Source organism: Martes martes (assembly GCF_963455335.1).
Source record: "Martes martes genome assembly, contig: scaffold_117, whole genome shotgun sequence".
Classification (NCBI taxonomy): domain Eukaryota; kingdom Metazoa; phylum Chordata; class Mammalia; order Carnivora; family Mustelidae; genus Martes; species Martes martes.
The window spans coordinates 34142-53411 of NW_027666346.1; the positions used below are offsets into that span (position 1 = coordinate 34142).

The 19270-nt window shown below is 34.8% G+C and overlaps 1 protein-coding gene across 1 annotated transcript in view; it reads right to left on the bottom strand.

Annotated features, from left to right (window-relative positions):
- Window positions 1-19270, bottom strand: part of LOC308338069 (semaphorin-3C) — a gene marked incomplete at both ends in the record, with an annotated part of 70819 nt that overhangs the window by 26385 nt on the left and 25164 nt on the right. The window contains 3 exons of the mRNA XM_080831634.1: window positions 7178-7400; window positions 15826-15970; window positions 17913-17982. Coding sequence (XP_080687760.1) covers window positions 7178-7400; window positions 15826-15970; window positions 17913-17982 — 438 coding nt within the window. The remainder of the gene's footprint in view (window positions 1-7177; window positions 7401-15825; window positions 15971-17912; window positions 17983-19270) is intronic.

The window sequence follows — 19270 nt, forward strand, 5'->3', positions numbered from 1 at the left end:
CACCTTGTAAGATGTATCTTGTTCATGTGTAAGACTTGGTGACAACATGGGGGTGGCAAAAGCAAGTGATGTCACTCAAACAAAACAATCTGATGCTGATGTTGAGTGTCAGCACGTCAATGACATCGTTCTGACTTAGATGGATAAAGCATTTATTTCTCAGTAAAGTGAGAAAATATAGATGAAATTATCTTAACTTCATAAAAGGTAAATAATATAAAGTGGTGATGGTCAATGAGATAGTAATATGAAGAGAATAAATGCTCGGGGTGTAAAAACAGACAGTAAGAGTTGATATTCTAGTTGTATCATACACCAAATATCTACGTGAACTTAACTCATCTGAGCTTCTGTCCAAACATGATGGAGGATAAGTACAAATAATTCTCTCATTTGTTCAAATAATATCTGTTGATTGGCAACTCTGAGGGATGCACTATTCGAAGTACAGAAGATATAGCAATGAATAAATCCAACAAATATGCTGCCCTCCACCCTCCCGTGCAGTATGCATGCTCACAATTCTCACAGAATAATGATAAGGGCCAGATGAGAGTCAATAACACGTCTGGCAAAGGTAAGTACTGTAAATAAATGTAATTAGCATCATTATAATAGAAATAAGATATTTCAAAAATGTGAAAAAGTATACTTTTTGCATAATAAGAATACTGAATAAACAAATGGGTTATTCAGGTAAACTAAGAACACTAAAATTTACATTATCATTACATGAGATTTTGTATGTTGTCTTTAAAAGAATATCTCTGAAGAGTAGCTTAAAGAAAAAGAAATCTGCTTTTTGGCATAAAAATTTTCAGCAATTGGCCGTGTATGTATTTTTAATAAGCTCTCTTTTGGAAGTAAATTTTAAATGAGAACATTATCTCTGGATTAGCAATCACTCTATGGGCTGGCTTCCTTTCTCTCTCTCTCTCTCTCTCCCTCTCTCCACATATACCCTTTTTTGCTAGTCTTCTACAAAATCAAGCAGTCATCACACCATGATTTATCTTCTCCTGTCAATTCAGCCATCATTCCACTCTGTTCCATTAGTTTTTCCTGCTGTGAAAATCCCAGTAGAATCCTTGGTAAACTCTCAGGAGTTTCCAGATTCTGCTTTGGAAAGCCGTAAACCACAATGTTATTAAAAACCAGTGACTTATAAAGGGATTTGTTCCTTACTCCTAAGCAAAGGGGAAGTCTAGACATTATCCTCAGAGTGACATTCATGCACAGCTTCCATCTGATGGGAGTCTTTTCTGAGCTCAAAAGCACTGACTGCTCCAGCTATCAAATTTTACACGGAGTATTTTAGGGAGTCCTTTAAAAATCAAAATGCCTGGCTCTGCGGTTCATTAAGTGTGCCATTCCAAGAGATGTGACTGCCAAAACTGCGTCGTTATTATGAAGGTAGTTATCCTGTAATGCTGCAAGGCAAACATATTAAGGCTTTAGTCACATATGTGGCACACACTTCAAAACTCCACACTTTCAAAGGACTTACTGAAGCCAACATTCCAACTTAGTACTCATCCAGTGAAACGGAAGCTAATAAGAAGCATGAAACAGTACATACTATATAAGAACTTTGGCAGAGCACCACATGTATCGACCTTACATTAAAAAATCATAATGGCATTAAATCATCCCAAACCGCTAACACCCATTCACAAGAAAACTATCGTTCTTTCATCAGAAACCGCATGTCATTCTGATTCATATATAGTGCTAAAAATATAAATTTGATAGAATGTGTCTAAACCTGACCCAGACACTTAAATATTTTCATAACTCCAGAGGCAAAAGGAAAACAGGCAAAAATGTCTTCACTGTGCAATACAGTCAGCTCTGAACAAATGGCCTGGATGTAAGCAGTAGGTGGCAAAGTTAAAATAGAAATGTTAATCCTATGAGAGCTCTGGCCTGCTGTTTTACAGCCTTTCCTAAAGATTAAGAAAAAAAGGAGGTAGGGGAGTAAGGATCACACAAATACCCAGCACTAATACCAAGCACAGCACTAATCCCAAGAACTAAAAACACAAAACAAAGCAACACACGCTATAAAACATCAACAAATGCTACAGAACAAAACAAAGCACTGACTGGAAAATACATTTTTTGTTTTTCAACATGAGATCTTTTTTAGAGGGTAGTAGCAGGAATGAATAGGAATGTAATTAAGTAAAGTTAGTTTCTAGTTTAAGTTTTAATAGAACAGCAGAATATGTTTTACTCAAGATAAAAGGAGAAATATTTATTTTGGACAACATTATGAATTCCTGTATTATATCTACATATTAGAAAATAGCTTCTTCAAGAAGTCTTCATTTTTCTAAGACTATCCAACTATCAGACAAAACAAGGTCAGCAAACTTTTTTCTCTAAAAGGCCAAGTAACAAATATTTTAGACTCTGGGAGCTCAACAGTCTCTGTGGCGATTACTCAACTCTGGCATTGTAGCTCAAAAGCAGCCACAGACAAAATGTAAAAGAATGAATGTGGCCATATTCTAATAAAACTTTATTTATGGATATGGTAATCTACAAATCTTGTTATTTTCAGTGCTCATTAAATACTCTTCTTGTTATTTTTTTTCCAATCATTTAAAAGTATAAAACAACATTCTTAGCTTATGTACCATACATGCAGTGGGTTAGATTTGGTCCAGGTTGTAGTTTGCTAATTCCTAGGTTAGACATTAATAATGCAAACTCTAGGAAATAAAACACAAGAAGACAAAGCTCAGATTATCTTTCTTTCTTCCCTTCTTTCTTCTCTTTCATCTTTCTTACTTCCCCCTTTTCTTTTATTTATTTATTATCTATCTATCTATCTATCTACCATCTGTCTATCTTTGCATCTGGCAATACACAAAGTATAATGAAATAGTACCAGGAGAGTGGAGGGTCAGACTACCAGCCTCTTAAATTCAGCTGGTATAATAGTCCACTGTAAGGGCTAACTATAATGGTTTGCAGGCATTGGGCCTATGTAACTACCATGGAGATTCTGAGCGCTACAAAACTGTTCATAATATTCAAAGTGAATACAGTTACATGATATCCTATTTGCGTTCCAATTAGCTGTCATGTAAGTTGTTTATTTTTAAATTTTTATTTTACTTACTTTTTGTTGTTTTTTTTGTTTGTTTTTTAATGACATCTTCTTTGACAACTAATGTCTTCATTGAATTCTTACGATATTTCCATAATGGTAAAGAGAGAAGGAAGCGATGAGAGAAGCTTGCCTCATGGCAAGGGTTGGAACATTATTATTTACTTATAACAGCTGAAAAGCTGTTTTTAACTGTACAGGGAAGCTTCCCTCATGACTGCCAGATTCCTCTGGCAGTGAGGAATTTGGTAACACCATGACATATTATGCCCTTCCTAAGACATTTAGATACATAGTGCTAAGAAATCCTTGGGAGCGGTGACCTGTAATTCTCCCAAGCTCCATTTCAGAAAAGGCAATTCTATTCACTTTTAGTAGCCAACAAGCACAGGGAACTCGCTTTTGAAGAAATTTCACCAGCAATACAAGAACTACTTGGGCAACAAATATTTTATACCAATATACTGGCTGTTAGAGTTTCAGGTAAACGGAAATCCCTGCTTCTAAATTCTAGTACAGTCTGATATGACCATGAGGATAAGATTCAATGGTTCAGTTAGTTAGCATCTCTTCAGAAAGATGCTATTGGTAGGGGGATTGTCATAGCATGTACTTTCCTATTAGAATAGAGTCTTTCAGAGACTTTTGTGGCTTTGTAAGCAATCATTAGGGAAGCTTCCCAGTACCGTTAAAAACATATGCCTAAATACTGTTTTTCAAAATGACACAAATATTTAAATACCAACACAAAAAGTCTATGTAAAGGTGCCAGATACTTATATGGTAAGAAAAGCCAAAGAATTTATGCATAAGTATGTGTCTTACTGCCTTCTATTTGAATAAACACTGCCACACAGTTTATAAAGACTTGAAAATTCCATCCGCTAAATCTACATATTTTATGCAAACCTTCATGAGACACCACCCAACGGTGACATCAGAGTTCACATTTAACACAAGTTCCAGAAGGAGAAAGCAAGCAAGCAAGCAAGCAAGCAGTCACTTTTTATGAGTAATATGAGATATTAGGGGGAAGTATGACTCTAAAATTACCACTTCACTTCAGGAATTTTTTAAAAAATGCAGACTCCATGCCAGATAATCCCAGCCAAGGCTAGGAGCAACTCTTTGAAGTCATCCATATGGAGGTTATATCTTTGGAGAACACAGTTTATATGCAAAATGAAGATGAGCTTTTGCAAACAGTTATGAATTCATTTCATTATATGAATAGCAATGGATATAATCATGATTTTCAATTCATCTTGACAAATATTTATTGAGCTTACCAGACATGGTGATATGCCTACAGAGAAATTATATATCGTGGAGAAATTGAATGTTGAAAGGAGCATGTGGTAAAAATACATAATATGGGAGACTGGATTAAGCACTGGTTCTAAAGTCTTAGGAGTGGATAAACTGAGTTTGAAGCATGATGTTTGAAATGTTAAGGAGTTCACAATTTTTGTTACCTAAAAGTAAGACGTAAATCAACAACACAGATGTTAGCAGGGATGTGAAAAAAAAGGAACACTCAGGGCACTGTTAGGTGAGAATGCACACTGATGCAACCACTGTGGAAAACAATGTGGCGTTTCCTCAAAAAGTTAAAAATAGAACCACCTTATGATCTAACAATTGCACTAGAGGGTATTTACCAAAAGAATACAAAAACACTAATTCAAAGGAATATATGCACCCCTATGTTTATAGCAACATTATTCACAATAGCCAAGATATGGAAGCAGCCCAAGTGTGCATTGATTTATGAATGGATAGAGAAGAGATGATACATATACAATGGAATATTACTCAGCTATAAAAAAGGATGCAATCTTGCCATTTGCAACGATGTGAATGGAGCTAGAGTATAATGCTAGGTGAAATAAGTCAGCCAGAGAAAGACAAATACCATATGATTTCACTCATATGTGGAATTTAAGAAACAAAACAAAAAAGCAAAGGAAATGAACGAGAGAGAATCAAAGCAAGACACAGACTTTAAGTTATAGAGAACAATCTGATGGTTACCAGTGGAGAGGTAGGTGGGGGACAGGGATTAAAGTATGCACTTGTGAGAAGCACAGGGTGATATGTGGAAGTGTTGCATCACTATATTATACACCTGAAACTAATATAACACCGTTAACTAACTGGAATTAAAATAAAAACTTAAAAAAAATGTTTTAAATAGTAAAATAAAATACAAAAAACAAGTAAGATGTAAATGCAAATATTGAATTCAGGAAATGACAACAATTAGGGATTTGGGATTTGTTTGTACAGCACAGATAATTAAAACCAAATAAATAGGTGAGATGGCCAAAGAATATGTAAAAACAGGAGGACTATGGACAGAATCTCGGGGAATACCTATGCTGACAAGCAGGAGGAAGCTGGGCTGATGAGAGAAACTGAGAAGAAACTTATATTACTTGTGTCTGAAGCAACAGGTAAAGAGCGATTCTACACTACCAAACGATGCAAAGAGGAGATGGAAGTATCTCAGCGGTTAAAGGTCATTGGATTTTCTTATGATAAGGACATTGAAGACCTTGGCAAAATCAGCAGGCTAGCAGAGGGTGAGCAATGGGTCAAGGTGTAGTTTAGTTTTGTATCCTGGTGTAAGGTTTCTAGGCCAAGGATACAGTAGAGAATGAAATGAACAAATAAAGCCAATAAAATAGCTGATAAAGAAAGGTCTTGGAAATGGCAGGAAAGGATAAAACTGAGAACAGACTAGAGAATGGTTAGTCTGGGAAGGAAGGATTATTTCTCGGGTGTGGGGCAAACACAGAGAGGATCAGTGAAAACACCAATTTGTCCAAGTGTAAAGAGGATGCCAAGGAGTACACATCAGCAAATTCTCAACCTCAGACCAATACAAGTTGAAATTATGGGAGTGAGAGATTCAGATCTGGGGTTTTAAGTAAGACCAAAATAAGAATTTCATAAGAAAGGTACACTTTGAAATTACTATTTAAAAGCCAAGAAGAAATACCCACATCTTAAATTGATTGAGGTCTGAGTGCAATTCATTTCTTAGCTCAGAATACCTGTTGCACCACTGCAAATCTTACAATGAGGTTTACAGACACATCTTATATCTCTTTCTTAAGCCAGTAGAGGAATTACCTAATTTCATAAAGTAGTTCTGATACTATAAGTAAAGAGATTTCATCACTTCCTGCAAGGTGGTCAGGAATGTGTGAAAGATATTAACTACTGCCTGACTGGCAAACTAGAGTTTTTTTCTCTTGAGTAGTGGTTCTCAAACTTTAGTGTATATCGAGCTACCTGGAGGGCTTGTTAAAACACAGATAGCTGGGTCTTATCCCTAGAGTTCCTGGATTGGACCCCTAAACTTTGCATTGCTAACAACTTCTTGGGTAACATTGATTTTGTTAGTCTGGGGAACACATTTTAAGAACCTCTGCTATAAAAAAAAAAAAAAAAAAAAAAAAAAAAAAAAAAAAGAACCTCTGCTATAAAGTCAGCCATTCTACATTCATGTAGATCTCTAAACAAGAGTATTTTTCACCCAACTTGTCTATTAAATTGGCAAACTACAATAGTGAGTGTATTAAAATACTAACATTAATATTTTCAAAAAAGCTGTCGATTTTTTAATTAAATTTACTTTTAAATGTTACCTAGAACTATCTATCATTATCATTATCACTGGAAAATGGTTCTGTGTATTTATTAAAAAGTTGCAGAATTTGCTTCAGTTGAGAGAAACACTATCCATGCTTAAAATTTCTTCCCATCCTTTCACTTGGCTCATAATCATTGTATTTCACTATAATATGTGCCAGGGACTGTTCCAGGTGCTTTTCATATATGAACCCATTTGTTCCTCACAATAACCCTATGAAATAATGTATTTCATTAACTCCATTTTACAGCTGTGGTAATAGGCACAGAGATATTAAATATCTCAGTGAGGGTCCAACAGACATCAGCACTGGAGTCTCTCTGGTTCCAGTATTACAGTCCTTACCTCTTGTGCTCTTCTGTTACACATTAAAGTATAGTTTGAGCTCAAATAGTTACCTGTGCCGAGAAACAGGACATGGTATCTACCATCAGCAGCATTCACCCGATCCACAGCTATCTTGGTGTATTTGTAGTCAGTGCCTATACGAACAATCAAAGGTCTTCTGTGGATTGGGTAGACAGAATTGTACATGAGAGGATGGTTCCGGATAAAAGTGACAACATCATCTGGGAATTCCTTAGTGGTCCGCATATTGGGTGTAAATGCTCCTCCTGGACACTAATAAAATATTTTAAAAAAGAAATAGTAAATAGTTACATTCTTTCAGTGATAACCAAAGGCCTCTACTTTTCAACATATTTAGAAGCTTAAGTTGTTGTAAATACAGATCCTCCTCAACTTATGATGGGTTTAAATCCTGATAAAGTCATCATAAATTGCAAATGTTGTAAGTTTATAAAATGCAGTTGATACACTTAAGCTACCAAACATCATCGCTTAGCTGATCCCACCTTTAACATGCTCAGAACACTTATATTAGCCTGCAATTAGACAAAAATCATGTAACACAAAGCCTATTTTATAATAAAGTGTTGAATAATTTATTGGATACTGTATTAACAGTGAAAAACAGAATGGTGGTAAGTGTATGGCTTGTTGACCTTTGTGGCTGTCTGGGAGCTGCAGTTACTGCCCAACCTAGCATCATAAGAGAGGATCGTGTCACAACTCACTAGCCTGGGAAAAGATCAAGATTAAGTATTCAAAGTATAACTTCTGCTGGGTGTGTATTGCTTTTGCATCATCATAAAATCAGAAAAACCATAAGATGAACTATCTTTAGTGGGGACCATCTGTATTTGCTATCTGTTGAGGAGAAAGCAGCATGACTATACAACTATCTATAGAAAATTATTTAAAAAGATACACAGTTTGACCATTAGAGCAAGGCTAAGTCCACTGATCCTAATTCCATTTGTTTTCAGAGAGCAGTTGATGCCATTTACCGTTTCCACTCATCACTTTTCTGTTCTTATTCTGTGCCACTGACAGTGTTATTAGGGAAAAAAGAAAAAAAAATATTGTGGATATAATCTAATGCTATTACTGGCTAAAATAGATCATCATCATCAAATTCAATCAGAACTCTAATGTGCAAGAGTTTTATTCCACCTGATTCCCTCCTCCCAGAAGAGGGATCTCCGAAGTTGGGGCATGGATTGGGTGTGGTAAATTAGACCTGATAGTTTCCTTCTAGAAAAGACTCCTGTGACTTCTGTTACTCTTAGGATAAAATTCCAACAGCTTAGCATGACCTACAAACCCCTGCATTTCTGGTCTGCCTCTATCTTTCCCAGAATAGTTCTCACTGTTCTTGGGATACAAGCATGCCCCCCCTCTAGGACCTTGGCACTTGCTACTCCCCACTTGATATATGCTTATCCAGACAGTTCCATGGTTTTCCCTGTTACCTCCTTTAGTTCTCAGTTCAAAAGTTACTTCTTTAAAGCAGGTGACACATATAATATACCCCATCTCCATCTCCACTCTCTATCTCCTTAACCTGCTTTATTCTTCTTCACAGCTCTATTTACTTAACTATATATTATGATTAGTTGCTTGTCTGTTTATTGTCTGTTTCTTCCTCTAGAATGTAAGCTACGTGTTGACCTTAACTGGGTATATTTTGTTCACTGTTTCACTCTTAGACCTACACCAAAGCTGACAAATAGTAGTTATTCAACAAAGAGTAATTAATGAGTCAATTACTCTATTATATCTGGCATTCAATTTTGGTACAGGGGATGCATGAAACAAGAGCCTCAATTCTGCCAGGAGAGGCAAGATTCAGAACATTAAGTTCAAAGAGGCAGCTAGAAAGCAATAACAAGATCTGAAAAAGGAATGCTGGACAACTTCAGCAGTTCTGGAAAGAAGGCATGACAAGGGCTTCTGGGGAGAAGATTCCATTTATAGGGCATCTGAGGCCAAGCTCAGGGGTAGGCTGGGAGCTGCTGAAGCTTAGCTCAAACTTATCCATTAATAGGATCCAAGTGCTAAGTTATACAAGTGAAACTGTTAGGTATAATCTTTAACACATATACACATTATTTGTGTAAACCCATTAAATACTTGGCAATATTTCCACTTTCAAAAGCAAAAATACTTTGTCATATTCTCTTGAAAGAAAAGCACTTCTGTTCTAATTTTCATTTATTCTCTTAAGAGAGGTAGAAGCTAAAGGAAGGGAACAAAGCAAACTTTCTGATCAACAGCAATGGGTACAGCATCTGGGCAAACTGTAGGATGTAATAGGGACAGTAACAAACTGGAAAGTTGTGCATTATTTAAAATTGGCAATGAACACTCATTTCTAGGTGATTGCTTCCGTGCAAGAATATAAGCCTAATGTGGCCAGATTTCAACAGAAGATAGAAATGTGGAGCTTTATGTGAAATCTGCCAAAATTATAATGCTAACTCAACGTAAAAAAAAAAAAAAAAAAAAAAAAAAAGAATAACAGAATAACAACTTTAGGGACCACAAAAAGATGGCAACCTCTAGGTTAAATCCTTTCAATAGCTAACCCACAATGTTAGTGCCTCTGGACCAGTATCGTTGGGCAGACCCATGTTTGCAGATAACTCTCAGCAAATTACTAATGTTGCCTCACTCACTTAGACTGTATTATACTGAATTCAATTTTTAGACTCACTTTGACCAGTTAACATTACTAGGACTTTTTACAGGACCAGTAAATACAGTTCTTTTTTTATAGAAAGGCACAGGGAGCAATTAAATGACTTCACTAAGGAGAGAAAATGAGACAAGTAATAAAAGTAAGCCTCTGATTCATTATCCCATCAAGTGACTTTCATCTGGGGCTCATGTGTTTTTCTTTTAGGAAAAAGCATTATATTTAAATATACATGTTTATAAATTGCCCACAAAAAAACCCAAATGGGGACAAAGAATTTCATCTGAGGGTATTCTAAAATGATGGATGTGTTTCATACTTCTGCAAAGTGTAGAATTATGGGTGTTCTCTATCCTCATTCCTCACACAAAGTGGAAAAAGGGAAATGTATTGCTCACTGAATGAAAAAATGGAAAGAACAAATGCATGGGCAATCCAGTTCCTCATAAAACACCACTAATTATGGTTTGCTAAGCTGAGATGTCTCCTTAAATATTTGCAAACATTCTCATTTGTAAGTTCCAGAAAGATCCAAAGTTAGCATATATTACTAGGCAATTTATATAATTTCCAGTTAGCGTTTATTTTCATGTGTGATAAGGTTATTAAATTGTAAGTGTGTTAGTTTCTGGGTTTTACTTTATTTAAATTCAGTTAAAAATTACGTCTCATGTGCTCAAAAGTGAACTTATTAAATAGGTAACCCAAACAAATCAACTCAAATCAGTTACTTTATATTCATTCAAATGTCCCCCATTTGGGACTTTTGTTTTATGAACTTCTTGCTTAGAAACCGGTGTTTCCTGGCAGGAGTATTTTCAAAATTACAAAAGAAGCCTTTTTGACAATAATTAATTTTTTCCATTGATTCGTGGCATGAACTTTGCAGATAAGACACAGGATGGGTGACGATGATGGTGACAAGAACAAAAATGGATTACTCTTTGGAGAGTCTCTATCTGGACTTGTGAATTTGTTCAGTGTAACGTCACCAAGAATAAATAAGATGCAATTAACTTATCCCTCACCTTGTGATATGTGAAAGCATGTGTACTGAAATCTCAAGATAATACAATATCCACATACTGCCATAAAATAAAGCCTCTGTCCATGAATGAGGCTGGTGTCTCATTCTTTGGAAGGTTGACTGAGCTCTACAAATAGTCATTAAGTAGTTCGGGTTAAACTTCTCCTTTAAGCTGTTTTTTTCCAGTTCTAGTTTTCTGTTTATCAAGCAGTGATAAGACTCCTTTTTTGAGTAAAGACATTTTAAGTATTTTGATTACTAAAGTGTTGGGTGAAATGCTAGGAACAATAACAATGCCATGTTAAGGAAGTATCAGCAATTGTTGCCCTCAACCAAATTTCTTTCCTATTTTTAGGTATCCTTAACATCTGCCGTCCTCTGATGCTCCTAAATCTCACATATATGGTCCTAGTTTTCAATATTAATATATTCATATATTAATTCACATAGCTATTCTTTGGATACTTTTTATTCAAAAAGCATTTTGATGTGCCCAGTGGGGGACATAATAAGAAGCCACCATTATCTTCTAGACATAAGTATTCTAGTAAAGAAGATAGGCATATTCAAAGTAAAATAACAAGGTATATAATAATAATTCAGACAAATATAAGATAAATAATTTATAAGATAATAAGATTATAAAAATATAAGATAAATAACAATCTTGGTTCATGATCAATTGCCATATATGCGTAAGATCCAGTATTTTTTAAATGAATTCAGACTAGAAGAGAGCTTAAGGCTCTCAGGGTTGATGAAAAGGTTTAGAGGTAGAAAAAAAAATTGGAATATTTAGGAAACTATAATTCCTGGGACATTGCTGGATCACAGAGCACAAACTGGAAGAAAGAGGTAGGAACTGAGGTTAAAGACTACAGAAAATAAAAGCAAAACTAGTCAGAGAAGGAGTGACGGGCATGGTCAAGGGAAGCTTGACCTAAACACTTGAAAGATGAGTGGTGTATGGATAAATTTATGAACATAAATAAATGGCATTCCAGAATCTGTGGTAGTTTCTGGCACTGGTCTTTGGAACTTGTTTTCTCAGAGAAACTGAGCTCATGCTTAAGGCCTTGATAATCTAGGCCCTTTATTCAAAGCCCAAAGATTTACATAGCTGAAGAGTCTTACTTATGTACCAGTTGATCCTCATTTTACCTCCATTTATCCACCATTGCTGACAGGAGTGCTCTATTCCAGTCCTGCTAGTTCAGGCAGAGCTTCTAGAACTCGCTTATTAATTTCTATCTTTGCCTTATAATGTAAGCTGTAGCCTTTCTGGAATATTATTCTTTCCCCACCTAAGTTATCCAAATCTGACAGCCTTCGGGGCAAGCTCAGTCTCCTCTTTGTATATGCCTTCTCTACACAAGGCTGTCCCACGACAGTCTCTCTCTCCCCTAAACTTCAATAGTATTTATTGTCTATTTTATTCATGGGTCTTGAATAATGATATGAAACAACATACAATGCATTTTTCATGTCTCTACCCCTTATATACTTAATTTTATTGTAAACTTCCCTAACAATGTTTTAAACATCTGTGAAGACTAGAAATATTTCTAATGTAAGAATCACCAAAAGATACATGGAATCAACAAAAGTGTCAGCAATAAAATTCTTTTTCTGGCCATCACTCACTAAGTGGGTCACAGATTTTCCATGTTCTTTTGGTGCACCAGGTACCAGGCACAATGATGAATGCAAATGGCTCTAGTCCACTTATACATAGACATTAAAACAGAACACTTCTATTAGGTTCTGCTTTAAACAGAAGTGTATAAGCAAAAATAATTTTCTATGGAAGCTTTATACACGTTGCAACAGAATAATGTCATGTGTTAGCTCAGCCACAGAGAGAATATGTAGTCTTTGGCCGCCCTTTGCAACATACCAAAGGTGTCTTGTTTCTTCCACAAACTTGAATTACTTATGGAAAAACATTATGACACAATTGGCAGGCTTCTTCCCACTGACTTGGGTTTGCTAGTTGGGGCAGTTTGCTAACGTTGCCCTCAACCTGGCTTTAAAAGAATCACCTACAGGGAACACTAGAATGAGGATAGACAATTCCTGTCCCTGTCATTTCTTTAAGAATCCAGTCATGGATTTATGACGTTGACCCGGCAACTGGACTACTGCGTAGGGAAATAAAGTAGAGCAATCACAGTTGATGCTTCATGGGAGGACTTCAGAAGCAACATTTTTAGCCCTAAAGAAGAGGGAATGCTCTGGGTCACTTGGCTGTAGGTCTTCCTGCTACATCAGTGGGATACAAAACCCGGGAAGCCTAGGAAAAAGATAGACGCTGGCCACTGTGAGTCAGACAGCTGAGACTTCCTGGTGTGTTGCTCAGGGAAGGGTGGAGGGACCAGATCTTCTGGGAGGTATGCTTTCCAGAAGGAGTTCCAGAGGTCTTCCTCCACCCTGCCTGTTTCACTCCCTAAGGATCACTCATCTGACAATTTTTTTTATTTAAGGGAGCTGCTCTGGTCTCAGCACCAGATGTAAGAAACCACATTATAGAAATATGTCTCAAGGACTGACTACTCCCTTTTTTTTCACAGCGTCAGCTCCAGATGTGTGTTACTAAGCCCTGGCTTATACCACACTACTTTACAACAGAAAAAAACATGCTTATTCTTAGGAGCTTGGAAATAATGAAAAGTGGGACTGTTAGCAGAATTTTCTAATTTAACATTGGTTTATTTTGTTATACTAAAAGGGTTTTATCTATTCCCACATTTTATGTAGAATAATTGCTATTCGACATGAGTGGTTTTCTCAGTATGATTCCTGAGAGTCTTTTTGAACTGTCATTTTGGTGAAGAGTCTTGACGAGGGGTAGGAACAGGAGTGGCTTTTCTTCAGGAAAAAAAATTCCCTGAATTGTAATACTTGTCAGTTTCCAGACTGTAACTATTCTCACCATGCTGATTTCAAGTTAGTACTGTGAATCCTTACTTGAGATGAGGCACATATAATTTGCTCTTGTAAATTGGGTATAAACTAGCTCCCACATATACTCACTGAGGCTCTGAGGCCTCAAACCTGATTCAATGAGCACGGCTCTCATTTATCTGTTTTTACTTATCTGGGAAATTTATCTTAAGGTAATACTTGGGGGAAAACAGAATTTTGTTGAGTTTACAAACGCAGCTGCTCCTGTATGAGTCCCATATGTATGTTGTTAAAAAGAACAATTAATGAAAGCCTATACAATCACAATCGTTAATTTTCTGTATTAAGATGAAGCAATGACTTGGTCAACTTGAAACAGCAAATAATTCTCAAAAAGAAGATTTAGTTAAAGATTATCAGTGAGTCACCTGAGAGTGCATGAAATACACCGGATGAAATAAAGAGAGCCGTGAATTATAATGGAATTTGAAAGCTGTTTGCCTTCCCCTTCACTTTGCCTCCTCTCATGGGTAAGAAGCCTCCTCTTCTTCTTACCCAACACATCCCAACTTGAGGTACCCTCAGATCAATATATCTACTGGTCTCTTCCTTGTGTTACACCAAATAACTATTTTTTCACATTCTCTTGAGCTATGAGCATCGAAAAGAGATCATGTATAAGGAGACCGTGAATTATATAATAGGACTTTGTCTCCAGCCATGATTAAGTGTGGCTTTTTAAAATTGAATTCTTTCACAGCTAAAGAGCAAGGATGATAATCTTTCCAGTTAATTAAAAGTTAATTGTTCCTGTAAAAGATATATCAGTGATTAATCTTTGAGCTTCTTAGCCAGGGAACCAAATTTGAGCTCTTTTATTTTTGAATAAATTAGGTTTAAAGGCTTAGCAAGCTATTTTTCCTATTTTTTAAAAGAAATTTGACAGCAGTATAATTTAAGATGATGAAAAAAAAAGGGACTGAATAATACACTGCAAATAAACTCTAATAATAACACAAAAAATAAAGTGAATCAACAATGAGTAAAAATTATGTGGGATGAATATCTGAAAGAATTTTTGTGGAGGGAATTTCATATTCAAATAAAAAGGAAAAAGAAACATTTTAGGAAAATAATATTTTAACAATTATCTTTTAATTATTTTCCATGAAAACATTCTTCTTTACTCACATCCACTCCAGTTTATAAATATAACCATATTTTATGAAATGCAAAAATATAAAAAAATTATATTCCTCTTGATAGTCAATTGAAAATTATATTCCTCTTGATTGTCTCTTTTCAGTGTACTCTATGACATTTTATAGAGATAAAAACTAATCAATATTCTAGAATTCAATAAAGCATTACAAGGGGCCAAATGAAAAACAAGTAGTAGGACTATGATCATTGTCGTCCTAGGAAAAGTTCAGTTCCAATCTGTGAGTGCACTGTAACTTCAGCTAGAAATGTTAGCTTTCAAAGTACTTCTTAATACTGCTAATATACCGTATACCTCAGAACTTTATAGTTCATAAATATTTTATTGAACTATAACATCACTTTCATTGTGTTTATTTACACATACTATTTTCTTTCTTTGAGAAATACACAGCATATAATTTTTCATATATCTTTTAAAATTCAAAGATCCACATATATTTTATCTCTAAATTAATTCTTGTATGGTTATTCCTTTATTAAAATAGGTGAGATTCATTAATATCAGGAAGGGTTGCTAAAAGCAACTAGCATTCAAATTCTTTCAGGCTGACACTGAAATGTTAACACTTTCCAAGCTATGGCTTTTATGTGAATAAAATTAGGAAATATCTCTGTCCTATTTCATATATCCAGTTGTCTTGAAGTCTAAAAGAGATTTTATTAGTAATAGTACTTAGAAAAAAATTGTAGAGGGTGCTATATTTGTAAAGTCCCAAGTGACCTGAAAAATTATAATGAGTGTATCAGTTGGTCTATGGCTGTATTTAATAAACATCAACATGATATTCATATCTTGTTAAATTATATTTTTTAAAAACCAAAATAACAAAGAAACATTCCTGGATACTTACAGTTCCAGGGCGAGGATATGGAATTCTACCCTGATAGGAAATCAGCTGATGATTGGGCCCTTCTTTATGGGCAAAGGGCCCATTAAACACAGTCTGTATATCAGATAAATGATATACACACACCGCTGATCCTTTAAAAACCGAGCTAAAAAAACAAACAGAAAGAGATCTATTTTCTTATTTTTTTAACTTTTAAATATAATTTTAAAAAACGGATAAAGTTTGTAATAAAAGTTGATATAATTCATCATAGAAAACTTGAATGCTACAATACACACTATAAAGCTAAAAAACTTCTATTATTTTGAAATAAGCCATTGGTACATAAAACATTAAAACATTTAATTCATCCATGGAGGTAGTAGGCAGTAATAAGTTATAAAAGAGTCATCAATGTTCCCAAAATACAGGACAAGTCAAAGAAATTTCTAACTAGTTTATCTTAACAAGAAAAAAGAAACTGAAGATTTATTTAAAAATATGAGTTTGAATTCTAAGTCACTGTCAATACAATCTATCATAATTTAACTCAGAGAAATAACTCATTAAGGAAAAATGGTATCTCTTTGCCTTAAGATTATTTTAACTTTTTTTTTTAAGATTATTTGTTTATTTATTTGACAGACAGAGATTACAAGTAGGCAGAGAGGCAGGCAGAGAGAGAGGAGGAAGCAGGCTCCCCGGGGAGCAGAGAGCCTGATGCGGAGCTCGATCCCAGGACCATGGGATCATGACCTAAGCGGAAGGCAGAGGCTTTAACCCACTGAGCCACCCAGGCGCCCCTACCTTAAGATTATTTTAATGTGAGAATGTTCTTACATGTATCCTAAATAGTAGCTAGAAAAGTCTGTTGTCATAGTCTCTGTATTTTCCCTGTTAGTAACAGAAAAAAACGATAGGTTCCGCAAGAGATTCATTACATTAACTGTGTCAATAAAATCTCATAGAATTTGTTTGGGTCCTTACTAAAAACTATTTCTGTTGTTACTAAGGCAGATTGACTGAAACAAACATTGTGACTTAAATATATCTCCTAAATCAGATGCTTAATGGAAAACTTAGATGTCCATTGGAAAAAACAAGATAAATTATTAATCATTAGCATCACTGGTCAGAAATGACAATTTTGAATTTTTCAAAAAGCTACTGGGAAAAAACAAACACTGTAGAAATATTTTTTTGGGATGAACATTTTTTCTTAAGAATTTGGTTCTTTTCACTTTGTTCAATTCCTTGTGAGTTAAATCAAGACTACCTTCTCTGTTAGAACAGGAGTTAAACTGTCCATCCAGAAGGACATCTTTTTACAAGTTTTATGGGGCAAGTGTAAAAATGATTTATAATCAATATTTCTGTGATTTTCTTTTACTTTGAAGGGCCCATTACAGTTTACAATTATGCTGTGCTTGCCCCACTGGAAGAAAATGCTAAAATCTTTAAGTTTCTGCTTTATAATTGATGGTCTCATAAAAGGGACCCATTATATTCTGCATTGGCCATGTCACAGCTGGAGTATTGTGTTGCATTCTGAGTAACATTCCAGTGTAAAATGAGTAAACAGAAGCATCTCTAGGAAAGGGTGAGAATATGGCAATTGTCTGGAAATATATGACAATTGGGATTGGATATCCCTGAGAAGTTAGGAAACATTAAACCTATCTTCAAATATATGAAATACCATCATATGGAACATGAAAATTGGTGCAGTATTTTATTAGTTTCTGAATAGTCATCATTTTAGATTGCTCCAGAAGTAAAATTTATTTTAATAGAAATACCAAAAGTTTTAGGTGAAACATTAGTTTTCCACTTACTTCCTTAAAACAAAATAGCTTACGTACTTCCTGCATTATCATTTTTTTTTGAGAAAAATACCATATAGTCATCATAAACATTGTTCAAACCTATTCTGAAAGTGTTAGTTCAGCTTAAACACATTTTGGTAATCAAGCAAAAGTAGTACAACAGGACGATTACATCCTGAATGTTATGTAAAATTAAAAGTTGAAAAGAATATTTTGTAATAATTACTATTACTCAGTAAGGTTTATTGTTTAATCCATAAGCTATAATTATTTAATAATTACCTTGATGTTGTAAAAATGCCATACACTAGTGTTGTCCTTGGATTATCAGTTTCGAGTAGAAACACATCCTCTATAAAAGGAAAACATCACTCTTTTAAAGTTCCCAAATATTAATTGTATTTTAAAGTTTTACCCTAAGAAAATAATTTCAACTATGAAAAGTATTTTTGAGATAGGTATTCCGGCAGCATCATTATAATCTGGAAACAACTAAATGAACTCAATGACAGGCACATGGCAGAGTAAATTAAATAAAATATTATACAAACACAAAGTGGTTTATAAAGACTGCAAACTTATGGAAACCATGCTAATGAAGTAATATTAAATGGAAAAGGCACAGTGGTATATAACATAGACTAGAACCATGTAAACCGTAAACCTATACACCACGATACAATAAGATCACCAGTGAGTGTCTCTGGTTAGCAGAAATATAGAAATATTGTCTTCTTTTTTCTGCATTTTCTCTCTTTTTTTAAAAGATTTATTTATTTATTTTAGAGAGAGAGTGCAAGTGGGGGGAGGGGCAGAAGGAGAACAAGAGAATCTCAAGCAGACTCCCCATAGAGTGTGGAGCCCAAGGAACACTCCGTCTCAGGAACCATGAGATCAGGACCCATGACATCACGACCTGAGCCAAAATCACAAAATTGACATTTACCTGACTGAGCCACCCAGGTGCACCTTTTTTCTGCATTTTCTAAATGTCCTTTAAGGATAATATGCCACTTTTTTAAATTTAAAAAGTATTACAAATTATAATTTTTTTTGACCTAGGGTTAGAAGTTGGAATGTAGAAGAAAACTCTTTTTTTTTTTTTTTTTTTTTTAAGAAAACTCTTTCAACATGACTTTTTTTCTTTGTATAAAATAAGACTTTTTTGGTTTATGGTCAAAAGTGCTAGAGGTAGTTTAATTCAATCAATAATTCCCCTAATGACAAAAAGTTTAAAGTATATTAAGGCAAAGTTAAACGTATAGGTAGTTTGGTTCAGTAACACATATGAGAACCTGGAAGTAGATTTCTGGTGGGAACCCTTAGTTAACGACCAACTGTTACTGTTAAAAGAAAAATTTGAATTTAGTGACACTTTTGCAAATTAAGATTCTTGCTGGGAAATACAAAGAAAGATGTGTTTATTTTAAATTCACAATGAACTTAGGACTTCTTAAGCAATAAATTAATAAAGAGAAGCCTTTCCATATGTGAACAAAAGGCTAAACTGTCTGGCTTTCCCTAAAAAAAACCAGGTAAGACTGAAATACCGTAAGTCATTAAAACATAAACATACTTGCAAAGAATTTGGGGAATATAATGTGTGAGTAGGTTATAACACAAAAATCATACTTGGAACT